The 27,312-nt window shown below is 39.9% G+C and overlaps 2 protein-coding genes across 2 annotated transcripts; both read left to right on the plus strand.

Annotated features, from left to right (window-relative positions):
* The first annotated feature begins 4,050 nt into the window (after positions 1-4,050).
* On the plus strand, positions 4,051-4,991 carry LOC101905830 (ferritin heavy chain-like). The gene has a single exon (XM_059883818.1). The coding sequence runs from the start codon at positions 4,160-4,162 to the stop codon at positions 4,814-4,816; it is 657 nt and encodes a 218-aa protein (XP_059739801.1). The 5' UTR covers positions 4,051-4,159; the 3' UTR covers positions 4,817-4,991.
* A 15,046-nt stretch (positions 4,992-20,037) lies between these two features.
* Positions 20,038-21,086, plus strand: LOC101907711 (ferritin heavy chain-like). The gene is made up of 2 exons (XM_059883845.1): positions 20,038-20,971; positions 21,066-21,086. Exons 1-2 carry the CDS (start codon positions 20,366-20,368, stop codon positions 21,084-21,086), a joined length of 627 nt encoding a protein of 208 aa, XP_059739828.1. The 5' UTR covers positions 20,038-20,365.
* Positions 21,087-27,312: the final 6,226 nt, after the last annotated feature.

Genomic DNA, 27,312 nt, shown 5'->3' on the forward strand with positions numbered 1-27,312 from the left:
TGGTATTGTGAATAAAGCTGCTACAAACATCTGCATGCAGGTTTTTGTGTTACCGTCCCTGATGACATATGATATGGAGCATCTTTTCATATGCTTGTTTGCCATTTGTGTATCTTCTTTGATGAGCACTTAAGGTCTCGGTCCCATTTTAAAACTACACTGCTTGTTTTCTTATTGTTAGGTTTTAAGAGTTATTTGTCTATTTTGGATAACAATCCTTGATCATGTGTCTTCTGCAAATATTTTCTCCCAGTCTGTGCCTTGTCTTCTCATTCTTTTAATATTGTCTTTCACAGGGCAGAAGTTTTTAATTTTAATCAAATACAGTTGGTCAATTACATACCCAAGGTCATCTGAGCTTTCTCCACTGTTCTTTTCTGGAAGCTTTATAACTTGACATTTTACATTTAGGTCTATGATCCATTTTAAATTAAATTTTATAAATGATGTACAGTGTGTGTCCTTTCTCTGCATGTGCATGTCCAGTTCTTTCAGCACCATTTCTTGAAAATACTATCTTTGCTCCATTGTATTGCCCTTTCTTCTTTGCTAAAGATCACTTCATCATATTTATATGGTTGTATTTCTGGACTCCCTGGTGGTGGTTTAGTATATCCATTTGGGGGTCCTAACACTGCTTGGAGATAAAGTGTGTGTGTTCAGTCGTGTCTGACTCTTTGCAACCCCATGGACTGCTCCTCTGTTCATGGAATTCTTTAGGCAAGAATACTGGAATGGGCTGCCATTCCTGTCTCCAAGGTATCTTCCCACCCCAGGGATCCAACCAATGTCTCCTGCATTGCAGGCAGATTCTTTACCTATTCCCTAGTTTATTCATTGAACTATCTGGCTATTCTTTCCCCAATATCATGCTGTCTCAACTACCATTGCTTTATAGTAAGTCTTGAGGTCGAGTAATGTCAGTTTTCCAATTTTATTGTTCTCCTTTAATAGTGTATTTGCTCTTCTGTTTCGTTTTTTCTGTTTGCCTCTGCTTACCAATTTTAGAATAATTTTAGTGATATCCACACAATAACTTGCTGTGATTTTTACCATCTGCTTTTTTAAGAAAATTTTACTGGAACTGACCCATGACCATTTATTTACATATAGCCTGTTACTGGGTTTATTCTACAAAGTCAGTAAGTAGGAGAGACAATGTCCACCAAGACAGCTACCAATCCCTTCCTACTTTCATTCAAATGTCCTGAATACAAATTCTAACACTTTTCCAAAATGAAAGAAGTTTTACTTTATATCAATTGATATATTGATATATTTATTGATAAATTGTATCAATTTACTTTATATCAAATTATATCAATTTACTTTATATCAATTATGCCACCTTGCACAAATAGTATTTATGGTTATTTTAAGCAAGATGCAACCAACCTTTGACTTCTTCTTTCCCAAGTTATTCATCTTTAATAGTTAGTAAAATTAATTGGCAGTGGTATTACACAGCATAGACAATGCATTTTAGCGATGTGTCCTCCGCCTACCTCTGTGACAATTTCAGTAGAATACTTTTTGCATGGAACTTCCCAATTTGCATGTGTTCTACCTATTTATTTTCGCTAGAAGTTTGAGTTTCTAAATCTTATTTTATAGATGTAGAAATTAAAGATGCTAAGTGACTTGTGTGATGGTCCATCCATTTTCCCTAGAACATTCAAGTTGATGAGGTGGCTCTTAAGTTTTTGAACAACTTCTAGCCCACCTCTCTGTGAATGGCCCAACTTGCAGATATTTCTGTTTTATTTCTCAACACAAGGCAGTTTTTGGAGCTTGGATCGTGGCTTTTGTCCCTCATCTCTGATTATCTTTCCTGTCATGCTTGTTCAAAGAAAGGAAGAAGCCATATGAATGCTGTATATAAATGTTGCTGGGCCCTCCTCAGCAATACAAACTCACTGGGAACATAACCCACTTCCAAATGTTACTAGGCAGGTTCTGAACTGATTAATTAGATAGAACATGCTTGGCTCTACTATTTCCAATTATGCATAGGGTCCTTCAGCCTTGAGCCTGGACACATGTAAGAAGGTGATTAGCTGGATATCACAGGAAGTACACATACGGTTGCCCACAGCTGCTTCCTAGTCCCCACACCGAGCAGTAGCAAGAGCGGGGGTAAATGCTTTTAGATCAGAGCAGGATGTGTGGAAGCTTCTGTCACAGATTGGGACAGTACCCACAGGTGAGTAGAAAAACCTGGGAAGAACAAGGAGAATCCAAAACCAGCAGTTCACCAAAAATATGAGTTGATTCTCTCCAGTTTCACTAATGACCGGCCAGAGTAGAAGTTGTCCCACCTCTTATCTCCCCAGCTTTCTAAATTCACACAGCTGAATGTTTAAAAAGGAATCTAAAAACCAATCATGAATTAAAAGTCATCAAATGTTTGAAGAAAACCTTGAAAAAATAAACTATCAAGAAGAAATATCAAACTGAATAAATGAAAAAAAGAGCCCTTATACTCAAACCATTACACAAGCCGAAATTCAGAAACATTCTACAAAATAACCGGCTTATGATTCTGAAAAGTGGCAAGGCATGCAAGACAAGGAGAGACTCAAGAATTACGCCAGACTGAAGGAAGCTAACAGTCATGATAACTAACTGTAGCATGAGATTCTAATTGGGTCCTTTTACTGCATAAGCATTTGGGGGATAACTGGGAAAAACTTGAATGGCATCTGACTATTCGATGGTAGTAATGCATCACTGTTCATTCCTCAATTTTGCCTGTTGTAGCTACAGGAGAATTTCCATGTTTTCACAAATTAGACACTAATGTATTTCAGCTGATGAAACATCAGGTCAACGACTTATTCTCCAATAGTTCAGAAACTACAAGTTCTTTGCACTGTCCTTGCAATTTTTCTGAAACTTTGAGAATATTTCAAAATAAAAATACATACAAAAACCTTACTAACACCCAAAGATAAAGCATTAGTAGAGTAAGAACAGAACTTCAGAATAAGTACTCTTAATATACTCAGGCAGTAATATATATATATATATATATATATATATATATATATACACACATATATATACACACACACACACACACATATTTATATTTCATCAATAGAAATAAACTAGAGATCAGGAAAATGAAAATACTAATTGTTGGAATAAAAAGTACAATAAATAGAATAATAGAATAGGCACTGCTGAATAGCAAATTAGAGTGATGGTTAAGTAATCAAAACAATCCTGCCGCAATACTATAGGACCAAGGGAGGACAGAAATGACAAGCAGCTAGTAAAGGAACAGCGAGGAAATTCTCAAAGAACTAATAGGTATAAAATATATGAGAAAATGAAATAATATTTAACAAGGCATATAACAGATTCCCAGAATGACGAACACAGGAGTTTGAGCCTTGATTTTTAGAAAACAGAGACTGAGACTCAGCTTAAATGCTGTTAAGATGCTGATTTTGTTAGAATGTGTGAACTCACAGCAATAAGGATGAGAAAAAGGAAACATCAGGCACGGAAAGATGTGAAGAAATGTAATCCTATGTGTTTATCACGCTGGCCACTGCTTCCTAATGAGCCACAAAGACTCAGCAGATCATTCACTGAACAGGCTTGTCTAGAGGTTTAGAATCTGAAAGCACTCCTCAGGTCACTTGGCAGTGTGGAAGAGGGTGGCATTGGTATTTATCTTACAGGCTCTCTCCAACCCCCACTTCTCATTGGTCAAAGCCCACCCCGAAGGGGCTTCTTCCACACATAAATGACACGTTATCCAGCCTCTCATCAGCCCCTCAGGAGACTAGTTTCTACACACTGTAGTCTGACTATTTCACTTGAATCAGAAAGTAGAGAGGTGAGAAGGACCTGGAGAGAGACAAGGAGTGGAGCTTTTCTGGGTTATTTCCCAGGAGCTGATTGCTGAAATTGTCTTATAGTCCCTTCTCAACAGCCATTACGTCACCAGGCAGAAAGAAGGAGGGTCAAGACCATAGACCCCGCCTGCCCACGGATCCCGCCCACCCACGTGACCTCTTCCTTAACCAATCTCAAGCTCAGGCACTGACCCGGCCCAACAGACGCCATTACCCATCCATCCCAGAGCCCGCACCCAGCCACCTGTCGTCTGGCCCGGAGCCCGCCTCGGGCCATCACATCGTCCACCATGGGAAGGCTCCGAGGAGGCCGCTGGCGCTTGCGCCCCCGCCGATGCCAGGCCCGTGCCCCCGCTGACCGAGCCGCCATTCCCTGGGCCTTGGAGCTGCCCACCATGATGCCCACACCGCCCTCACAGGTTCGTCAGAACTACCGCCTTGAGTGTGAGGCCGCGCTCAACAGCCACGCCGCCCTGGAATTCCACGCCTCCTTCCAGTGCCTGGCCCTGGCCTTCTACCTCGACCGTGATGATGTGGCCTTGAAGCACTTCCACCGCTTCTTCCTGCTCCGCTCTCACGAGCACAGCAAAACAGCCGAGAGCCTGATGTTCCTGCAGAACCGGCGTGGGGGCCGCGTCTCCTTCCTCGACATCAGAAAGCCCGAGACCCAGCAGTGGGAGAGTGCACTCCAGGCCATGCAAGACACCCTGCACCTGGAGAAGTGCGTCAACCAGAGCCTGCTCGACCTGCACAAGCTGGCCACCGACAGCAGCGACGCCCATCTGTGCGACTTCCTAGAGACCGGCTACCTGGACCAGCAGGTCAAGTTCATCAAGGAGCTGGGAGACCATGTCAGCAAGCTGAGCAACGTGGGGTCCCCGGAAGGCAGCCTGGCAGGGTACTTCTCTGACAAGCTCACCTTGGGCGACGGCGACAAGGAGGACTGATCCTAGACTGGACTTTCCCCTGAGTCCCGGGTGACTGCCCAAGGTCACCCTGCCTGCCATGAAGTCTGCAGTATTGCCCTTGCAGAAAAACTTCACTGAAGTTTTTTTCTTGCAGTTTTGGCAGTTCTTCACATAAAGTTATTGGTTCTTCAAATAAAGTTAATAGTTGATGCATAAATAAACGTCTCTAATTTGTATGTGCAAATCTCTCACTTTTAAACTTTAAAACAGGTGTACAAGAGTCTCTCCAGCTACCCAGGCCCTGTCCACATGCAGCTTAGGATCTCCACTGATGGAGAGGGAAGGTGTTCCATGGGACCATGGAAAACACAAAATCAATCCTCCCCTAGTAAAACAATGTTGGGTGGGGCGTGGTCTGGGGCCCTGGTGAGTGTGGATGCCTGAGCAGAGTTAAAGTATCAAAACATGGCCTGAAAATCATGATTGGGGTTGATCTGGGGAAAAAGTGAAGGGGATGGGGTTGGGCAAGGGTTGAAATGAAGGGGGTTTTCACTTTGTGTGAAATGTTACTGCTTAATTCTGGGTAGCACGATGGGGGGGTCCAGAAGTCAGCTTGGCCAAATCCCTCTTTGACAAGTTCAAAGTGAAGAGCAGCCCTGGTGAATGGAGGCTAGAATTATCTGGCTTCAGAAGGGATGAACTGCCTATTGTCTGCTGTGTTGCCATCACATTTCCTTGAGATATGTAATCAATACTACATACGTGATTTCATTTAGGCAATATTCCTGTAGGATGAATGGCATTATCCCTGTTTTGGTTTTTTTTAATCGATAGGTTTATACGTGGTGTTTGTATGTTTCTTTCAGGTGTTTAGACCCTGCGTCCATGTTCTCTGTTGTTTCCAGCCCTGAATGACTTATTTCATACTTGGTGCTCACTAACACATAGGTCTCTTAATCCTCACCTGGCACACTTTACTTTTAAGTCAAAATTAGGCTTCCTGATAGAGTTATCTGTACTTTTTTTCCTTCCCTGGAAGAGTGAATTTCTTTGTGTTAAGTTTTAGAAGTAGGAAAACATCCATAAGATTCAGAAATTGAAGTATATAAAAACATTTATTATGAATTATTCATTATGTCACTGTTCCCAGGCTCCCAATCATCTCTATCCAATGGGTGTTTCTATGGAGAGACATGTCCTTGGGGTTTCTTACTTTGATAGTGATGCTGAAATCACCCAATTCAACGACTTTAATATATTTACAGAGCTGTACAACCATCATCACAACTAATTTTAGAATATTTTCATTACACCCCAAATACCTCATGCCCATTTACAGTCTCTCTGAAATACTATCCCCAGATAGACCCTGGTAAATACTGGTTTAGTTTTGGTTTCTAGACATCTGCCTTTTCAAGAAATTTACTATAAATGGAAACATACAATACGCATACTTTTCTGTTGGATTTCTTTCATTAGGCATAGTGTTTTTGCGGTTTACCTGTGTTATATGTTGCTACTTCATTCCTTTTTATTACTGAATACTATTCTACTCCATAGATATACTACTTCTGTTCATACACCAGTTGGAAGACATTTGAGTTGTTTTACTTATAGTCTTTAGGGAATATTGCTACTGTGAACATTCATATACAAATTTAAAAAGAATGTTTTAACTTCTCCTGGCAAGATACTTTAGGACTGATATTGCAATGGCATATGGTAAACATATATTTAACTTCATGAGAAACTGCCAATCTAAATAAACATAAACAAGTGGGACCTAGTTAAAATTAAAAGCTTTTACACAGCAAAGGAAACTATAAACAAGGTGAAAAGACAACCGATTTTCTCAGAATGGGAGAAAATAATAGCCAATGAAACAACTGACAAAGGATTAATTTCCAAAATATACAAGCAGCTCATACAACTCAATACCAGAAAAACAAACAATGCAACCAAAAAATGGGAAAAAGACCTAACCAGACATTTCTCCAAAGAAGACATACAGATGGGTAACAAACACGTGAAAAGATGGTCAACATTGCTCATTATCAGAGAAATGCAAATCAAAACTACAATCATGTATCACCTCACACAGGTCAGAATGGCCATCATCAAAAAGTCTTCAAACAATAAATGCTGGAGAGGGTGTGGAGAAAAGGGAACCCTCTTGCACTACTGGTGGGGATGCAAATTGATACAGCCACTATGGAAAATGGTATCAAGATTTCTTTAAAAACTAGGAATAAAACTACCATAAGACCCAGCAATCCCACGCTTAGGCATATACCCTGAGGAAAGAAAGTGAAGTGAAGTCGCTCAGTTGTGTCCGACTCTTTGTGACCCCATGGACGGAGGAGCTTGGCAGGCTACAGTCGATGGGATTTCCCAGGCAAGAATATTGGAGGGGTTGCCATATCCTTCTGCAGGGGATCTTCTCGACCCAGGGATCGAACTCGGGTCTCCCATATGGCAGGCATACTCTTTACCATCTGAGCCACTAGGGAATTCCGACCCTGAGGAAACCAAAATTGAAAAAGACACATGTATCCCATTGTTCACTGCAGCACTATTTACAATAGCTAGAACATGGAAGCCACCTAGATGTCCATTGACAGATGACTGTATAAAGAAGTTGTGGTACATATACACCATGTAATATTACTCAGCCATAAAAAGGAACACATTTGAGTCAGTTCTAATGAGGTGGATGAACCTAGAGCCTATACAGAGTGAAGTCAGAAAGAGAAAGATAAATATACTAACACATATATATGGAATCTAGAAAGATGGTACCGAACAATTTATGCAGGGCAACAATGGAGAAACTGACATAAAGAATAGACTGATGGACACAGGGAGAAAGGAGGAGAGGGTGAGATGTATGGAGAGAGTAACACGGAAACTTACAGTACCCTATGTAAAACAGATAACCAATGGCAATTTGCTGTATATCTCAGGGAATGCAAACAGGGGCTCTGTATCAATCAAGAGGGGTGGAATGGGGAGGGAGATGGGAGGGAGGTTCAAGAAGGAGGGGACACAGGTATCCGTATGGCTGATTCATGTTGAGGTTTGACAGAAAACAACAAAATTCTGTAAAGCGATTATCCTTCAATTAAAAAATAAATTAAAAAAAAAAAGAAACTGCAATTCTGTTTTCCAAAGTGTCCGCATAATTTCTCATTTCCATTAGCAATGTGTGAAGGTCCAATTTCTGTAATGTTTTGGCAATACACAAACCTGCCTATTTACTTTAAATCATAGCCATTCTACTAGGTCCTAAGTAGTACTTTATTGTGATTTTTTAAAAATTTCTCTAATTACTAATGGAGCTGAGTATATCTTTATTTGTTTATTTATAGATAGTAACAAGAACTCATATGAAGAAATAAAGAATATTGTTAAAAGTAACTACATAAATAAATATAAAAGCCACTATTATTGTATATTTCACTGAGAACTCCTCTTTTATCATCTAGGATATTTAAAAAGTCATGAATATTTGTCATTAATGTATACTAATGTGAACATTACATATATATATTTAATATGTAATTTCTGACAACATAAAGGGGGAAGTATGGAGCTGTGTAGTGGCATACTTTGTACACTTGAAACTAATTTACTACTAATTCAAAACACATTGCTCTACACTGAAGATATTACATGCAATCTGCACGGTAATCATTTAAAAAGTAAATAAAAATATACACAGAAAATGAATGAGAGGGAATCAGAATGGTTCACTACAAAAAAATCAAACTTGAAAGAAGTTACCAATAGAGGGAATGAAGAACAAAAATAAGATACACAGAAAATAAACAGCAGAAGTAAGTCTTCCCTTGTTACTAATTACTTAATTGAAAGGGATGCATGTAAAGCCTTGCTTAGAGGAATATTTATTACTATAAGAGCCTAAACTTATAAAGAAAGATTTCAAATATTACTTTACATCTTAAGAAACTAGATGAAGTAGCACAAAGAAGGAAATAAAAACGATTAGAATGGAGATATATGAAGTAGAGAATGGGAAAACAAAGTAGCAAATCAATGAAACTGATAGTTCTTTCCTTAAAAATATCAACAACAGTAACAAGCTTTGCTATGCTATGCTATGCTAAGTCACTTCAGTCGTGTCCGACTCTGTGCGACCCCATAGACAGCAGCCCACCAGGCTCCCCTGTCCCTGGGATTCTCCAGGCAAGAACACTGGAGTGGGTTGCCATTTCCTTCTCCAATGCATGAAAGTGAAAAGTGAAAGTGAAGTCGCTCAGTCGTGTCCGACTCTTAGTGACCCCGTGGACTGCAGCCCACCAGGCTCCTCCATCCATGGGATTTTCCAGGCAAGAGTACTGGAGTGGGGTGCCATCGCCTTCTCCAGTAACAAGCTTTAGGTTATACTAAAGAAGTAAAACAAGGAACTAAAACGTGGAATGAATATGGGGACATTACTACTGATTTTACAAAAAATAAAGTATATAAAAATGCAAAGAAAAATTGTGTCAAGAAATGTGATAACCTAGTTGAAACACAAATTGCTAGACACAAAAACTACCAAAACTTAAGAAATAATCTGCAAAGACCAATAACAAGTAAAGAGATTGAATCAGTAATAAATACCTTCTCAACAAAGAAAAGTCCAGGATGAATCCTATCTAACACTTAAAGAAGAAAGTGAAGGGCTGGAAAAAGATATTTCACACAAATGGAGACCAAAAAAAAGCAGGAGTAGCAATACTCATATCAGATGAAATAGACTTCAAAATAAAGGCTGTGAAAAGAGACAAAGAAGGACACTACATAACGATCAAGGGATCAATCCAAGAAGAATATGTAACAAGTATAAACAAATACTTGCCCAACCTAGGAGCACTGCAACATGTAAGACAAATGCTAACAAGTATGAAAGGGGAAATTAACAATAACACAATAATAGTGGGAGACTTTAATACCCCAGTCACACCTATGGATAGATCAACTAAACAGAAAATTAACAAGGAAACACAAACTTTAAATGACACAACGGACCAGTTAGACATAACTGATATCTATAGGACATTTCACTACAAAACAATGAATTTCACCTTTTTCTCAAGTGCACATGGAACCTTCTCCAGGATAGATCAGATCCTGAGCCATAAAATCTAGCCTTGGTAAATTCAAAAAAATTGAAATCATTCCAATCATCTTTTCTGACCACAATGCAGTAAGATTAGCTGTCAATTACAGGAAAAAAAAACTATTAAAAATTCCAACACTGGAGGCTAAACAACATGCTTCTGAATAACCAACAAATCACAGAAGAAATCAAAAAAGAAATAAAAGTATGCATAGAAATGAATGAAAATACAACAACCCAAAATCTATGGGAAACTGTAAAAGCAGTGCTAAGGGGAAGGTTCATAGCAATACAGGCTTACCTCAAGAAACAAGAAAAAAGTCAAATAAATAACCTAACTGTACACCAAAAGCAACTAGGAAAGGAAGAAATGAAGAACCCCAGGGTTAGTAGAAGGAAAGAAATCATGAAAATTAGGGCAGAGATAAATGCAAAAGAAACAAAAGAGACACAGATGTATAGAACAGTGTTTTGGACTCTGTGGGAGAAGGTGACGGTGAGATGATCTGAGAGAATAGCATTGAAACATGTATATTATCATATGTGGAACAGATCGCCAGTCCAGGTTCGATGCAGGCGAGCGGGTGCTCAGGGCTGGTGCACTAGGATGACCCAGAGGGATGGGATGGGGAGGGACATGGGAGGGGGGTTTAGGATGGGGAAGACATGTACACCCATGGCTGATTCATGTCAATGTATGGCTAAAACCACTGCAATATTGTAAAGTAATTAGCCTCCAATTAAAACAAATAAATCAAAATTTTAAAAAAGTAAAAAAAAAATAAAGAATACTAATTCTTCCTAAATTCTTCCAAAAAATAAAAGGAACACTTCTTAACTTATTCAATAAGATCAGTATTAACTGATACCAAAGTCAGATACTGACATCAAAAGAAAAGTATAGAACAATATCCCCTATGAGTACAGATATAAAACACTCAAAGAGTATTAGCAAACTGAATGCAGCGGCATATTAAAAGTATTATATATCGTGGCCAAGTAGAATTTTCCCTAGGAATGCCAGGTTGGTTCTATACACAAAAATCAACTACTCTTATTAACAGAATGATTATGAGAAAAAGCACACAATCATTTCAACAGACACACAAAAATCTTTTGCAAAATCAAATACCATTTCAGCATTAAAACATTCCACAAGCTATAAAGAAAAGGGAACTTCCTCAATATGATCAAGGGCAGTTCTGAAAAACTCAAAGCTAACACCATACTCAAAGGTGAAAGAACAAAAGCTTCCCCTTTAAGGTCAGGAAAAAGAAAAGGATGCCTGCTTTTGCTGTTTCCATTGAACCAGACATTCTAGCCTTAGCATGTAGGCAAGGAGAAAAAGACATTCTAATTGAAATGGAAGGAGTAAAATTATTCACAGATGACACAACCTTATATAAAGAGAATCCCAAAGGCAAAAAACAAATTAGGAGTAATAAGTTCAGGAAAATTGCAGAGCACAGCTTCAACACACAAAAATAAATTCTATTGTATACCTGATCAATGAATAATCTGAAAATGAAATTAAGAAAACAACTCCACTAAGAGCATCAGGAAGAAGAAAATACTTAAGAATAAGTTTAACCAAGAAGATGCAAGTCTTTTACGGTGAAAACCACAAACATTGCTAAAATAATTTAAACTAGATCAACACGAGTGAGAAGACATCTGTTGTTCATTTATGGGAATATTTAATATTGTAAATATGTTAAAGTCCCCCAAAGAGTTCACAGATTTAACATAATTTCTCTCAAAATCCCCCCAAAAAATGTATTATAATGAATTTTGGAATATTTTCTCTGTCCCCCACATCAACCTTATTCCACTTAGCTAGCATTTCCCAAGGCTATTGGGAAAAGGCTACTGCCTTATTTTTGCAGGAATGAACATGCTGATCTTAAATACACACAACTGAAAAGAAAAAAGGTGATCAAATAGATAATTAAAATTAAAAACTAAAAGACACTGCAAATGGGAAAAACATTACAATATGTATCTGTGATAAAGGACTTACATAATGTTTAATTTTATTTGTCAACTTGACTGGACCAAGGGATGCCCAGATATTTGGGCAAATATTATTATGAGTGTGTTCCTGAGGGTGTTTCTGGATAAGATTAACCTTTGAATCAGTAGAATAAATAAAGAAAACAGACTGACTTCCCTAATGGTGGTGAGCCTCATCCAATCAATTGAAAGTCTGACTAGAACAAAACAGCTGACCCTTCTTTAAATGAGGGGGGATTTTTCTTTCTTTTGGACTTGAACTGAACCATTAGCTTCTACTGGGTATTGAGATTGCTGACCCTTACATTGGAACTGAGGCCTTTGGACTTGAACTGGAACTATACCGTCAGCACTCCTAGGTCTCTAGCTTGACATTGAAGATCGTGGGACTTGTCTTTCTCAATGTAATTTCATGCCTTTTTCTCAGCACACTGTAGAGCCTTCTTTGGAAACAATGAATTTACTGTGGTATGATTCATATACCATATAATTCACCCTCTGAATTTATATCCAAGAACTTTTAGTATATCCATAGTTATACATCCATCAGAAATTTTAGAATATCTTCACTGTCCCCCAAATAAACTCCACTCCACTTAGCTAGCATTTCCCAATATTCCTACCTGCCTGATCTTAGTCAATTACTAATTTGCTTTCTGTGTATTACAGATTTGTCTGTTCTGTACATTGCATAGGAATGGAACTGTACAATCTGTTCCTTTTTGGCTTCTTTCACTTAGCATATTTTCAAGGTCCATTCATTTTGCAGAACACATTATTACTTTATTCTTTTTATTAATAATATTTTGTTAGATGGTTATATCATATTTTTTATATCCATTCGTCATTTGACGGGCATTTAGATTGCTTCTACTTTAAATAATCTCCCAGGGCTGTGGTAACAAATTGCCTTGAATTGATGACCGCCCGCCCCACTCCCACCATAAAACAAAAACCACATACTTATTCTCTTAGAGGTCCGGAGGCCAGAAGCACCAAAATATGTTCATTCGGCCCAAATCAAAGTGTCAGATATGATACATATCCTCCGGAGCATCCAGGGGAGAATCTTCCTTTCTCCTTCCACTTTCTGTTTGCTGCTAGCTTTCCTTGGCTTCTGTCTGCATCCCTCCAGTCTTTAAGGCCATCATCTTCAAATCTTTTTTCTATCTGCCCATTACATTTTCCTCTCTGAGTGTGAAACCTCTATGTCCCTCTTAAGTGGTTGTGTCTGACTGCATTTAGAGCCCACCTAGATAATCCAGCATAATATTCCCATCTCAAGATATTAAAAGTAACCACATCTAAAGACAGTCTTAGTTTTGCCATATAAGATTACATTCATGGGTTTAAGAGATTCATATGTAAATATTTTTTGGTAGTGTATTTTTCAGCTTACCATAGTCTTTCTTCCCTCTGGCCCCCAAAATTCACATTTACCCCACATGCAAAATATGTTCATCCATCCCAACATCCCATTGAATCTTAATCCTTTACAGTGTAAACCAAGTCCAAAAATTCATATAAATATGAGTTTAGAAATTCAAAATCTAATTATCAGCATTATGTAAATCAGAGTGAGACTCTGCGTATGATCCATCTTAGAACAACATACTTGTCCATCTCTGTACCTGTAAAACTAGAAAACAAGTTGTTGTCGTTTAGCTGTTCTTGACTCTTTTGCGACCCCATGGACTGTAGCCTACCAGGCTCCTCTGTTCCATGGGATTTCCCCAGCAAGAATGCTGGAGTGGGTTGCAGTTTCCTTCTCCAGGGGATCTTCCCAGACCAGGGATCAAACCTGTGTCTCCTATATTGGCAGGTAGATTCTTTACCATTAAGCCACCAGGGAAGCCCAGAAAACAGGTTACGTCTTTTCAAAAAACAGTGCTGGAACAAATCAAGTCTAAGAGCTTTAGATGTTCCTATTCCAAAATGGAAAAAAAAAACAACAAACAAACAAACAAACAGAAGAACAAAGAGGTCACTGATTCCAGGCGATTTCAAAGCCCAGTATGGATATTTCATTAGGCTGCCAGGCCTAGGAGGAATTTTTTGTGGGTCAAGATTTCCCCTTCTGTGCTGAAGGCTCCATGCTCCAAGCCCAAGATTCTTCTCTTAAAGCTATTCTTCCAGTTTTAAGGAATCTCCACACTGTTCTCCATAGTGGCTGTACTAGTTTGCATTCCCACCAACAGTGTAAGAGGGTTCCCTTTTCTCCACACCCTCTCCAGCATTTATTATTTGTAGACTTTTGGATCGCAGCCATTCTGACTGGTGTGAAATGGTACCTCATAGTGGTTTTGATTTGCATTTCTCTGATAATGAGTGATGTTGAGCATCTTTTCATGTGTTTGTTAGCCATCTGTATGTCTTCTTTGGAGAAATGTCTATTTAGTTCTTTGGCCCATTTTTTGATTGGGTCGTTTATTTTTCTGGAGTTGAGCTGTAGGAGTTGCTGTATATTTATGATCCAGCAATCCCACTGCTGGGCATACACACCGAGGAAACCAGAAGGGAAAGGGACACACACGTGTACCCCAATGTTCATCACAGCACTGTTTATAATAGCCAGGACATGTAAGCAACCTAGATGTCCATCAGCAGATGAATGGATAAGAAAGCTGTGGTACATATACACAATGGAGTATTACTCAGCCATTAAAAAGAATACATTTGAATCAGTTCTAATGAGGTGGATGAAACTGGAGCCTATTATACAGAGTGAAGTAAGCCAGAAGGAAAAACATAAATACAGTATACTAACGCATATATATGGAATTTAGAAAGATGGTAACAATAACCCTGTGTACGAGACAGCAAAAGAGACACTGATGTATAGAACAGTCTTATGGACTCTGTGGGAGAGGGAGAGGGTGGGAAGATCTGGGAGAATGGCATTGAAACATGTAAAATATCATGTAAGAAACGAGTTGCCAGTCCAGGTTTGATGCACGATACTGGATGCTTGGGGCTAGTGCACTGGGACGACCCAGAGGGATGGTATGGGGAGGGAGGAGGGAGGAGGGTTCAGGATGGGGAACACATGTATACCTGTGGCGGATTCATTTTGATATTTGGCAAAACTAATACAATTATGTAAAGTTTAAAAATAAAATAAAATTAGAAAAAAAAAAAAAAGCTATTCTTCATTTTTCTTAAAGGGTAGCATATGTTTGTATCTGAGTAGTTGTAGCCTATTTCCTGCATATAGGATTTGGAACCCTTGTGACATTCCTTTGTTTCATCTCTCTGTTGCACAGGGATGCCTTGGCTTTCTCTCCACATGCTTTCATAACAGTGAATCTCCTAATTTTAGCACCTTTTCCAGTCTGGAGAGGTAAGAATACCTCCAATTTTGTACTTTACCACTAGGCCTGTTGATCCATTTTGAGTTATTTGGTTATCACTGTAGTACTTATTTTTCAAGTCATAATAAATACAAAAAAAAAGGCAAAGTCATTCTCTGTAAAATTCACAAATGAAATTATTGAACATCAAATCATATACAATTCAAAACTATAAACTCGATAAATTACAAATGTCAAGCAATTATCATGAAATGATTTAACACAATTACATATGTCTTACTTTCTTCCTGCAAACAAATTTATTACAGCAATCTCAATATTTATCTAGAACTGTGTCTCATTCTACAGAAAAGCCCACTGAGTTAGACTCTATTTTTTTTGACTTGGTAGGCCTTAAATCTTGTGGAATAATTTTTCAATTTGAGAACAAATTCTCCAGCGGCAACTGGTATTGACACAGCTGTATATAAACTGAGAGTCAGATAAGGATTTGGAACCGTGTGGAGTATATTAAGCTGCATGATGATGTCCCATCTGTGATTCTTTACTACATTCATCAGTTTCAATTGTAAATTTTTATTTGGTTGTAGTAATTCATTTCTACAGTTTTAAAAGTATACATGTTTTCTGAAACAGAGGTTAGCAAACAATGGCTTACAACCTGAATCTGACCCGCCGTCTATTTATGTACAGCCCACAAGCTGAAAATGAATTTTGTATTTCCAAATGATTGGAAAATGCTAAAAGAGCAGTAATTTTTTTTTAGAAAAAAAATTTTCTAAAATTCAAATTTCAACAGCCCTAAATACAATTGTATTGGAACACAGCCATGCTCATTTGATGACAGCCTGTCACTGGGGTGCTGTTACACCTGGCTGTTGTTACACTACAATGGCAGAGTTTTCCTAAGTACATTTGCTTATCAGTCTTACGGTTGAAACTGACCCACTAAAAAATCGACATGCCAGGTGGGAAAATCTTCAACTTTTAAGGGTCAGACATCTGATTTCGTAAGAGCTCACTAACAACTGAAAACTTCATTTAAACTCACACAGCTATGGTCAATTTATTTACCACAAAGGAGGCAAGAATATACAATGTAGAAAAGACAGCATCTTCAATATGCGGTTCCAAGGAAAACTGGACAGCTACATATAAAAGAATTACATTAAAACATTCTCTAACATCATACACAAAAATAAACTTGAAATGGATCAAAGACCTAAATGTAAGACTGGACACTATATAACTCTTCCAGGAAAACCTAGGCAGAACACTCTATGACATAACTCACAGTAATATATTTTTTGATCCATTTTCTAGAATAATAAAAATCAAAATAAACAAAGAGGACCTAATTAAACTTATAAGCTTCTGCAGGGCAAAGGAAATCATCAAAAAATTTTAAAAAGGCAGCGCACAGAATAGGGTAAAATATTTTCAAATGAAATGAGCAACAAGAGACTAATCTCCAAAATATACAATCAGCTCATGCAGCTATATGTCAAAAAAGCAAACAATGAGCAGAAGATCTAAATTGACATTTCTTCAAAGAAGACATATAGATGGCCAAAAATCACAAAGCGCACGAAAAGATGCTCAACACCACTAAATAGCAGATAAATGCAAATCAAAACTACAAGGAGGTAGTTTTGACCATTTTGACCTCATACTGGCCATCAACAAAAATGGCCATCACCCAGAATGGCCATGAACAAAAAGTATACACACAATAAATGCTAGAGAGGATATAGAGACAAGAGAAACCCCCTACACTGTTGGTGGGAATGTAAATGGTATAGCCACTATGGAGAACAGTATGAAGGTTCCTTAAAAACTTAAGGTAGGAACTACCATATGATCCAGCAGTCCCACTCCTGAGCAGGCATTGGAGAAAGCCATAATCCAAAAGGACACATGCACCTCATTGTTCACTGAAGCAGGACATGGAAGTAACCTAACAGCCATGACATGGAAGCAACAATATATCCATCAACAGAAGAATGGATAGGGAAGATGTGGTACATATATAAAATGAAATATTGTTGTTGCCATTGTTGTTTAGTTGCTAACTCATGTAAAGACTCTTTACGACCCCATGGACTGTAGCCTGCCAAGCTCCTCTGTCCATTGGATTTCCCAGGCACGAATCCTGGAGTGGGTTGCCATTTCCTTGTTCAAGGGATCTTCTCCACCCAGGGATCAAATCCATGTCTCCTGCATTGGCTGGCTGATTCTTTAAGGCTGAGCCAACAGGGAAGCCCACAATGAAATATATTACTTGGTCAGAAAACAAAAGAACAAAATAATGCCATTTGCAGCAACAAAGATGAACCTAGATAAATGTCATATGTTATCATTCATATGTAGAATCTTATTTTTTTCTTAAAAAAGGTACAAATTAACTTATTCCCCAAACAGAAAGAGACTTACATATATAAAACAAACTTATGGTTACCAAAAGGGAAATGTGGGGGACAGGGATAAGTCAGGAGACTGGGATGTTAACATACACACACTATATACTACATAAGAGAGATAACCAACAAGGCTCTACTGTATAGTATAGGGAACTCTACTCAAAACTCTGTGATAACCTACATGAGAAAATAATCTAAAAAAGAGTGGATATGTGTATGTATATAAATAAATCATTTTGCTCATCACCTGGAACTAACAAAACATTGTAAATCAACTATATTTCAATAAAATTAATTTTAAAAATTAAAAACTGTATTTAAAAACTCTAAAATTGTATCTCCAGTTGGAGACTGCTTCTCTTTCATGTTGCCTCCCTTTTTCCAGAGATCCCAATAGGCAAAAACCATCACTTATCAAGATGTATTGTTGTTTAGTCACTAAGTTATGTCCAACTCTTTGTGACCCCATGGACTGAGCCTGCTAGGCTCCTCTATCCACGGGATTTCCCAGGTAAGAATACTGGAGCAGGTGGCCATTTCCTCCTCCAGGGGATATTTCCAACCCAGGGATCAAACCTGCTCATTTCCTGTATCTCCTGCATTGGCAGGAAGGTGTTGTTTGTTTGTTTTTTTTTAACCACTAAGCCACTATGGAAGCCTATGAAGATTTACAGTTTTCAATATTCAAATAGTTTAACTTTCAATCAGCCCAGCAATGGCAAAGAGCAAGGAAAGCATGTTCCACAAATGCTTCCCCCACCCCCAGCTTTCCCTTGTGACATTTATATAATTAGAAGGATATAATATTTTATATCCATGTCATCATACACCCAGAAGCACTTAGCCACAAAGTACAAACTCATTTTTTATGATTCTTTTTCCTCAGCAGAAATTATTCACTCAAACCCTAACAAGAAATTCAAAAGGTATGGGTTTAACATTACAGATCCTAGGACTTCCCTGGTGGTTCACTAGTTAAGGCTCCAAGTTCCAAATACAGGCAGCCCGGGTTTGACTCTTCCTCAGGGAACTAGATCCCACATGCTGCAACCAGTAAGACTTTGCATGTCACTAGAGATCCTCTATGGCACAACAAAAATCTAAGATCCCACGTGCTGCAACTAAGACTTCGTACAGATAGATGCACAGATAGTTGGATGCATGGACAGACGAATAAATAGATCAATCGATCAACATTAACATTACAGATCCTGGACATATAGTCTGGAATATGACATAGAAGGGCAGTGCAGTTGCCATAAGAGCTAAGTCAAAGAAATGATTGGAGTGTCCCCTCCGGCCTTTATCCCTTCTGTGATTTTTCTAAAGTTTTGCTTCACTCCTGGGAACTGAATGTAACCATTTTCCTCGCATTTGGAAGAGAGAACAGTGTAAAACATTTAACATTCCAGGCCTACTAAGCTTACCTTTGGAAATATGGGGACCCTTTCTCCTGCATCCTGGAGGCAATACAAAAACCAAAAGCTTTTTGGACAGTTTTCCTCAGTTAGCCTGCCTGGCTAAAAGCAGTCAGGGGAAGGAGCAAGCCAACTCTCCTGGTGTTGGATCCATCAGTATCAAATTCCACAGTTACCTTTCACCCCTCACTACAGACAGCAGCCCAGATGCTGTTTCATACCATGGATGACTCCATAGCCACTTAGGTAGGTATCAATGGGTGATAGTGAGGGTCCTTAGCCTACCTGAGTTCTTTATGCCATGCATTCCCCAAAGGAGAAGGTCACTGAATAACTGACACACTCTGCCCTCCAATACAATTGAGACTGTACATGAAATAGGCGTCCTAGCTCTAGAGCTGATCCATGCTAATTAGCCAGGCAAATCAAATGAGCCCTTTATTCCTAAGTTTACACGAAGAAAGGTATGCAAGTAAAAGAGAAGATCATGATGAATAAAACAAACGATTTCTGGAGCAAAACCCCCAGATATATAAAGCTGAAGAGAATACCATTAAACCTTCAAATAAGGAAACATACTATAGAAGAAAACAATCAGAGCAGGTCTCCCCAACACCCTGTTGGGAATGGCTCCACACAGCAACAAGTGAGTTGTGGGCACATAAACCTTCACCTGTATTGACACTCGCTCCCGATTGTTCATATTGTCACATGGGTGCTACCTCCTGTCACATCAGCAGTGGCATTAGATTCTTATAGGAGAACAGACCCTACTGTGAACTGTGCACCTGAGGGATCTAGGTTGTGCTCTCCTTAGAATAATCCTGAAAACATACTCTCCCTCCAAGAGAAAAATTGTCCTCCAGGAAACCAGTCCCAAGTTTCAAAAATGTTGGAGGATGCTGAATTAGACAATGAGAAAAAGTTCTTTCAAATTATTATTAATGCAAAATTTAAAACTTAAGAGGCATCAGGTGCTCAGGTCAAAGCATTCCTGCCTCACCCAGGCTTTGATGGAACGAACTCAGCGCTCTTGCCCCGCCCACAGGCCCCGCCCACCTGGTGACCTCTTCCTTAAGGGACCTAAAGCCCAGGCGCTCACCCTGCACTAACGGTCACCATTTCCTGTCCATCCCAGAGCCCGCACCCAGCCACCTGCCCCGGGGCCCAGAGCCCGCCTCTGGCCGCCGTCATGGGTCACCGTGAGAAGGCTCCGAGGAGGCGGCCAGCACCTCCGCACCCGCTGCTGCCCATCCCGCTGCTGCCCTCGCCGCACCTCCCTCATCCGAGACGCCTTCCGGATGGTCTTGCCACTGCCCGCCATGTTGCCCGCAGCGGCCTGGCAGGGGCGCTACCACTACCGCCCCGAGTGCGAGGCCGCGGCCAACAGCCGCGCCACCCTGGAGCTCCACGCCTCCTTCCAGTGCCTGGCCAGGGTCTGCTCCCTGCACCAGCACCACGACATGGCCCTGGAGCACTTCTCCCGCGTCTTCCTGCTCCGCTCCCAGGAGCACAGCGAGACGGCCGAGAGCCTGATGTTCCTGCAGGACCAGCGTGGGGGCCGCGTCTCCTTCCTGGACACCAGGATGCCCGAGACCCAAGAGCGGGAGAGCGGCCTCCAAGCCACGCAGGACGCCCTGCACCTGGAGAAGAGAGTCAGCCAGAGCCTGCTCGACCTGCACCACCTGGCCACCGAGAGCAGCGACGCCCACCTGTGCCACTTCCTGGAGACGCGCCACTTGGACCAGCAGCTCGAGTTCATCAAGGAGCTGGCGGACCATCTCACCAACGTGTGCAAGATGGGGGCGCCAGAAGGCGGTCTGGCAGAGTACGCTTTTGACAAGCTCACCCTGGACACCAGTGACAAGGAGGAACGAGCCTGGACTGGACTTTCCCCTGAGTCCCGGGTGACTGCCCAAGGTCACCTTGCCTGCCATGCAGACCACAGTGTTGCCCTTGCAGAAAAAGTTCACCTAAGTTTTTTTTTTTTTTTTTTTGCAGTTTTACAAGTTCTTCACATAAAGTTATTTGGTTCCTCAGTAAATAAAGGTCTCTCTGTTTGATTTTTGTGTGCAGCTCTCTCATCTTTTAAACTTTAAAACAGATATCCAGGAATCTTTCTCGGCTACCCAGGTCTGGTCCATATATAGCTCAGGATCTCTGCAGAGGGATGGAGGAGTTCCTGAGATCCTGGAAAACACAGGACCCCCATGAACAAAGTAGGTGGACAGGGTGGGGTGGGCCGTCTGAGACCCTAGTCTATGTGGGTACATGGTAAAATGATATACATATACATATATATATATAAACTAGTACAGCATTCAAAATACTGGTTGTCTTTTAGGGAGAAGTGAAGAATGAGATTGGACAGGGAGTAAAATAAAGGAGTCTTCAACCTTACCTGAAAACTTTTAGCTCAATAGATAATGCAAATGTTAAAGTTTGTTGCTTCTGAGTAGCACCTTGGGTCCTAAACAGCTATGGCAGGGTCTGTCATATCATTGGACAACAATGATACTGGTAACTAAGCCATAGGCTGACTTTCCTATAGACACAGGAGTGACATCCTAGCTCACCATGCTAGTCATGCATATTGCCCTTAAAAAACATCCATCATATATGTTGTTATTCTGTCTGTAAGTCATGTCCAGCTTTGTTAACTCCACAGACTGCAGCACGCCAGGCTTCCTTATCCTTCACCATCTCCCAGAGTTTGCTCAACTTCATGTCCATTGAGTTGGTGATGCTAACAATCTCATCCTCTGTCATCCCCTTCTCCTTCTGTCTTCAATCTTTCCCAGCATCAGAGTCGTTTCTAATGAGTTGGCTCTCTGAATCAGGTGGCTAAATTATTGGAGCTTCAGCTTCAGTCCTTCCATTGAATATTCAGTGTTGATTGCCTTTAGGATTGACTGGTTTGATCGTCTTGCAGTCCAAGGGACTGTCAAGAGTCTTCTCCAGCACCACAGTTCGAAAGCATAAATTCTTTGGCACTCAGCAATTTTTATGGTGCAACTCTCTCTCTCTTTCTCACACACACACACACACACACACACATACACACACACACATTTTTCCCCCTTCCATTGTACCCTTTCTTCCATTAAAGTAATCATATCAGAAAACTCAAACTACCTCAGGAGAAGGGCTGAAAAATATGTGGTCAAGGTTAAGGTCAAATTTTTGTTTCTGAATAAAAAATAAAATAAGACTCCCCAAATGTTAAGCCAGTGATTTCAGCTCCTTTAAAGAAAGTAGGTGAGTGAGGGTGAGTTGAGGCTGGGAGACAAGTTAGGAGACATGGTAGCAGGGCAGAGAGACAGTGGTGGCTGGAAATAGAGTGGTCACTGAGGAAGAGACCTTTGCACGTTCCGGATGGATTTTGGACAAGGAGACAAGATTTGCTTATGGGATAGAGGAGAAAAATGGGAAATGGTGGGAAATAATCTCCATTCCAGTTTTTTCACTTAATCACCTGGGTTGAAGTGTTGCTATTAATTAATCTGGGGACATTCGCGGGGAGATGAAAAGGATGTGGAAAGGCATGTCATGTAAGTCTCAGACGCCTATTAGATGTGCAAGTGGAAATACCAAGCAGGCAGCCAGAAAACTGAAATTGAAGCTCATGTGGAAGTCAAGCACTGCTCTGAGGGGCATTTCTGGGGCTAGATCTTGGTGTGCCCTCCCACCTCTTGATTTTAAGGAAGCTTACAGCAAATTTAATCAAAGAAATCAGAATATACAGAAACAAATGAAAACAGAAAAGAACAAATAATGGTTTAGCCATTAAAACACCTTCAGTTTCTTCTCAAGGGCTTTATATAATATTCTGAAATATGTCCTTGACTTGTCTTGCAGTTACTAAAACCCCACCATGTAGAAAAAGTTAACTACATGCTGGCCACAAGAATGTATAACCCAGACCTGCTGAAACCAGAAGGCTCATGACTGAGATTCCTGAAAACATCACCCTGTTACCTCACCGTCAATGGATCAGAGAATTGAGCACAAGGTGATCATGCACCCTGAGACCCTTAGCCTCACACTGTTGTTAAAAACCTTCTGGTGAAAGCAGCTGGAGAGCTGGGGTCTTCTCAGCATGAGCTGCTGGTTCTCTTTGCCTGGCCTGCAACAAAGGTTTTACTCTCCCTTATGCAACCTGTGCCAGTAGATTGGTTTCACTGTGTTTTGGGGGAGTCAACCCCAGGGTGGTTGAGTAACAAGGTGAGATAACAGTACTGAAAATAAACATAGGGGAGCCAACATCTTCTTGAGAGTGCTGGACTCACAGGACTGGATAAACTAACTACTGGACAAGAAGATAAGCAGAGTCCTGGAAGATTAAGTGACAGATCACAAAGGTCAGGCCACCTAGGCTTTCTAGTTAGATATCTTTGGTACTGAAGTAGTTTATATGGTATCTAATGTGTCATGAGCTCATTTAACCAACCTAGGCCTACTTAGCCAGTTCATCTAATTAACAAGTGCTGCCCACTGTCTGTGTACAGGAAGCAGCTTATGTGATGCAGGGCTACGTGGGTTGCTCTGTAGTACAGGTGTCTATAGTCAAAGCTATGGTCTTTGCAGTAGACATGTATGGATGTGAGAGTTGAACCATAAAGCAGGCTGAATGCTGAAGAATTCATGCTTTCAAACTGTGGTGCAGGAGAAGATTCTTGATAGTCCCTTGGACAGCAAAGAGATCAAACCAGTCAATCCTAAGGAAAATCAGTCCCGAATATTCACTGGAAGGACTGATGCTGAAGCTCCAACATTTTGGCTACCTGATGCGAAGAGGTGACTCACTGGAAAAGACCCTGATGCTAGGAAAGGCTGAGGGCAAGAAGAAAAGGGGGCGACAGAGGATGACGTGGTTGGATGGTGTCACTGACTCAATGGATATGAGTTTAAGCAAACTCCGGGAGATAGTGAAGGACAGGGAAGCCTGGCCTGCTGCAGGCCACGGGGTTGCAGAGTTGGACATGCCTTAGCAACTGAACAACAATCTCAACAACTTCCCAAGTCTAGAGGAAGGGATTCTACATGATAAGGAGGAAAGTCTTCCACATCTTGCTTGTCTCAACAAGATCCACACCTGTCCTCTCTTCTCACAGTCCCATCCGTTCCTCATCTCTCCATCTGCTCATCCAGTGGATTCCATGCCAAGGGCTCCAAATTCTTGCTACTCAAAGTAAGCTCCCTAACACCAAGAATACTGGCTTCATTTGGGAGTTTGCTAGAAAGGCAGATTCTTAGCCAGACCCCAGACCAAGTGAATCAGAATCTGTACTTGAATGGAATCCCTAGTGATTCATGTACAAGGTAAAGTTTGAGAAGCACTGATCTACAGAATCTTCTCAGCTCTCTCCAGGCTCAACTTCTACTAAAAGTAGCTGTACCAAAACAGTTTCTAAGAGAGTAAAAATTCACCACTGTGTACCTTACTCTTCAACACATCACCTGGTGACCAGGAAAACAGTGTTCCTGTCAACTCATCAGCAGGCTCTATTTGCCACTGAATTGGTCCAGTTGGCAATTATGAGTCAGCTTCGTTTGTTTTAGCTACCATCAGTGTATTCTAGACTTTTTGGCTCTCAACCACGTTATTTATTGTTATTATTATTATGCTCCTAATTCTCAGAACTCTTATTCTCCTTGGCGCTCATATATGTGGTGATGGGTTAACTGATGGATGAAGATAAATAACGATGTCTTTCCAAGGCACCTCAAATACCCACTCTTAAGGTTCTGAGGGAGGCTGGACTTTCAGAATGGTGATGTGAGGAGTGTGGGAAAATCTTACCCATGGACTTACATAGACTAAGCTGGGGAAGTTGGAACAGATGATCTGCAGTTCTGCCTGCATACAAGTTGTCTCAGTGAATGCTGAAGATGAGGGCAGATCCCACATCTGCAATCCATTTATGGAGCTATTCTGAATGGAATCCAGATAACTGAACAAGGCAGAGAGAATCTGGGAGATAGTAAAAGACAGGGAAGCCTGGAGTGCTGCAGTTCACGGGGTTGCAAAGAGTGGGACATGACTTACTGACTGAACAACAAGAGAGAATTAAAATAAAAGCAAAGCTTGCTTTATAAAACTTATACAATACACTTGAAACGAACACAACATTGTAAATTAACTACACTCCAATATTTTTCTAAAGTTATACTGGCTCGATTTATATGAACCATTGATAGGTCACATAAAAAATAAGAGAAAAATAAGCATCACTGATTATTAGGGATGATGGTTAAGACTGAAAGACAAGGGGATATTTCAATAGGAAGCAGTTGTTCACAGCTGGCATCGAATGAGGGTGATGGACACCAGAATCTTTCTGTGTTTGTTTATTTTTACCATTATCTTTGAGTTAAAAAGGCAGAAACTGGACTTTCTTATAATTCATTAACATTATTTGACAAAATGTCAGGAATTTTAATAGAGCAAAAGGATGAAGTAAATCATGAACACATTCAAATATGTATATTCCTTCAATATATCCTTCTTTTCACTATCTACTGAAATAATTTTTAAATGCTTTGAGTTTCTTCCCAATTCATTGTTATTTTTTCAGTCTTGGAAAACTCATTCGGTCATAGATTTAAGATTTTGTGTGTGCTTCTGAGGGAGCCAAATCGACTGCCATAAACCGACCTGATGTGTAGCACCAATGCTCATGGCTGTACTGGAATATCCTTTTAGTTTTGTTTTTTGTTAAGGATGGGCTCCATTTTAAGAGAGAGAAGCAAAATGCACATAGAGAAAAACCTAGTTGAGTTTTCACTGCTCAATTTTCGGAGTTCAGTATAAAATATTGTAAGACAAAACAGATAGATAAAAGGTTTCCTTTAAAATAATTTATAAAATAAGCTATTCCATGCTTCCCAATTCTGTAGTCATTTATATTTTAAGTTTATGGTCTTTTCTAATTTCATTTATTCAATGTTTATTTCTAAGCCCCTCTATAAAATAGAGAGGGAGAAAGGAGGAAGAGGAAAACAACAGAAAGAAAAAACAGGAATTTTGATATAAAGTAGACATGATTACTTTTACTTATTTAAAGATTGCTTTCATCTCACTTTTTGTTTGATTCTCTCATACATAGTCACCTACATAAGCCAATTACAAACTGTTTTCAGAGTAAGAAAGCAGTGACTCACATTTTCTGAAAACAGACACATACTTCCTTCAATCTTTTTCTTCCTCTGCCATTAGGAATTCCTGTCTCTCCACCTTGAAACTTAACCTTTAAGACGTCACAATCTTTACAAAAAAAAACACACACCAGGCTCACATTTTGTATTATTATCTCAGTAATAATAATAAAAACATGTATAATATAAGACTACTATATTAACCAGGGTTGAGTAAAGACATCTGGCTTGTAGGATATTTTTAAACTGTATTTTGTTATAATTACTGGAAAAATATCATTTGTCTGGGCCATCTGTGGTGTGGTAAAAATAATCTTGCTTTACAGAAGGAGCTTTTTAATTTGCAAGGATTAAAATAAGGACCTTAGATGTGTGTGGTGTAGACAGATCTCTGTGTTATGTAATATATGCAGAGGTCTTGAAATGCACTATGAATGCGGTTTCCTCTCCCTTTTACTCAACTGATCTCAAGGAACCTGAAGGGATGCCCTTATTGAGGACAGCCCTTCCCTATGTCCAGTTACACTCACTATTGTACGAGATGATGAGGGAAGTCTTGGGAGATGGAGAGATCATAAGTATCAGGCCACCCATGCTTTCTAAGCAGATTTCTTTTGCAATGAAACAGCTCCTATGGTATCTAATGTGTCATGAGCTCATTTAACAAACCGAGGTCTACTCAACCAGTTCACCTAATTAACAGGTGCGCTCTACTGTCTCTGTACACGGAGTCAGGTGATCTGAACGCACACTCAAGACTCAGGGCTGGTGGGCTGCTCTGTTGTAGTTCCTTTCTCATTGGGAGATGAATGTGTACACCAAGAATAACCTGTGTTCTTTACGATATTCCTAACACTACTTGACAAGTTCAGATAGCTGGATAATTTAATTTCCAGTTAAAGCAATACAAACAGTATAAGAGAGAGTAGCTCATATGAAAACTGAGTTGTGTGCTTTGTTGTGATTCCATAAAGGTGAGAGGAAACATCATCAAACTAAAAGTGAGAAGAGCAATGTTAACGTTTATAAATAATTCAAAAGAAATCTAGGTGGAGGCTACACCCAGGGTGACTCCTTAGTATCTTGAGTT

The sequence above is a fragment of the Bos taurus genome, chromosome X (assembly GCF_002263795.3).
Source record: "Bos taurus isolate L1 Dominette 01449 registration number 42190680 breed Hereford chromosome X, ARS-UCD2.0, whole genome shotgun sequence".
Lineage (NCBI taxonomy): Eukaryota > Metazoa > Chordata > Mammalia > Artiodactyla > Bovidae > Bos > Bos taurus.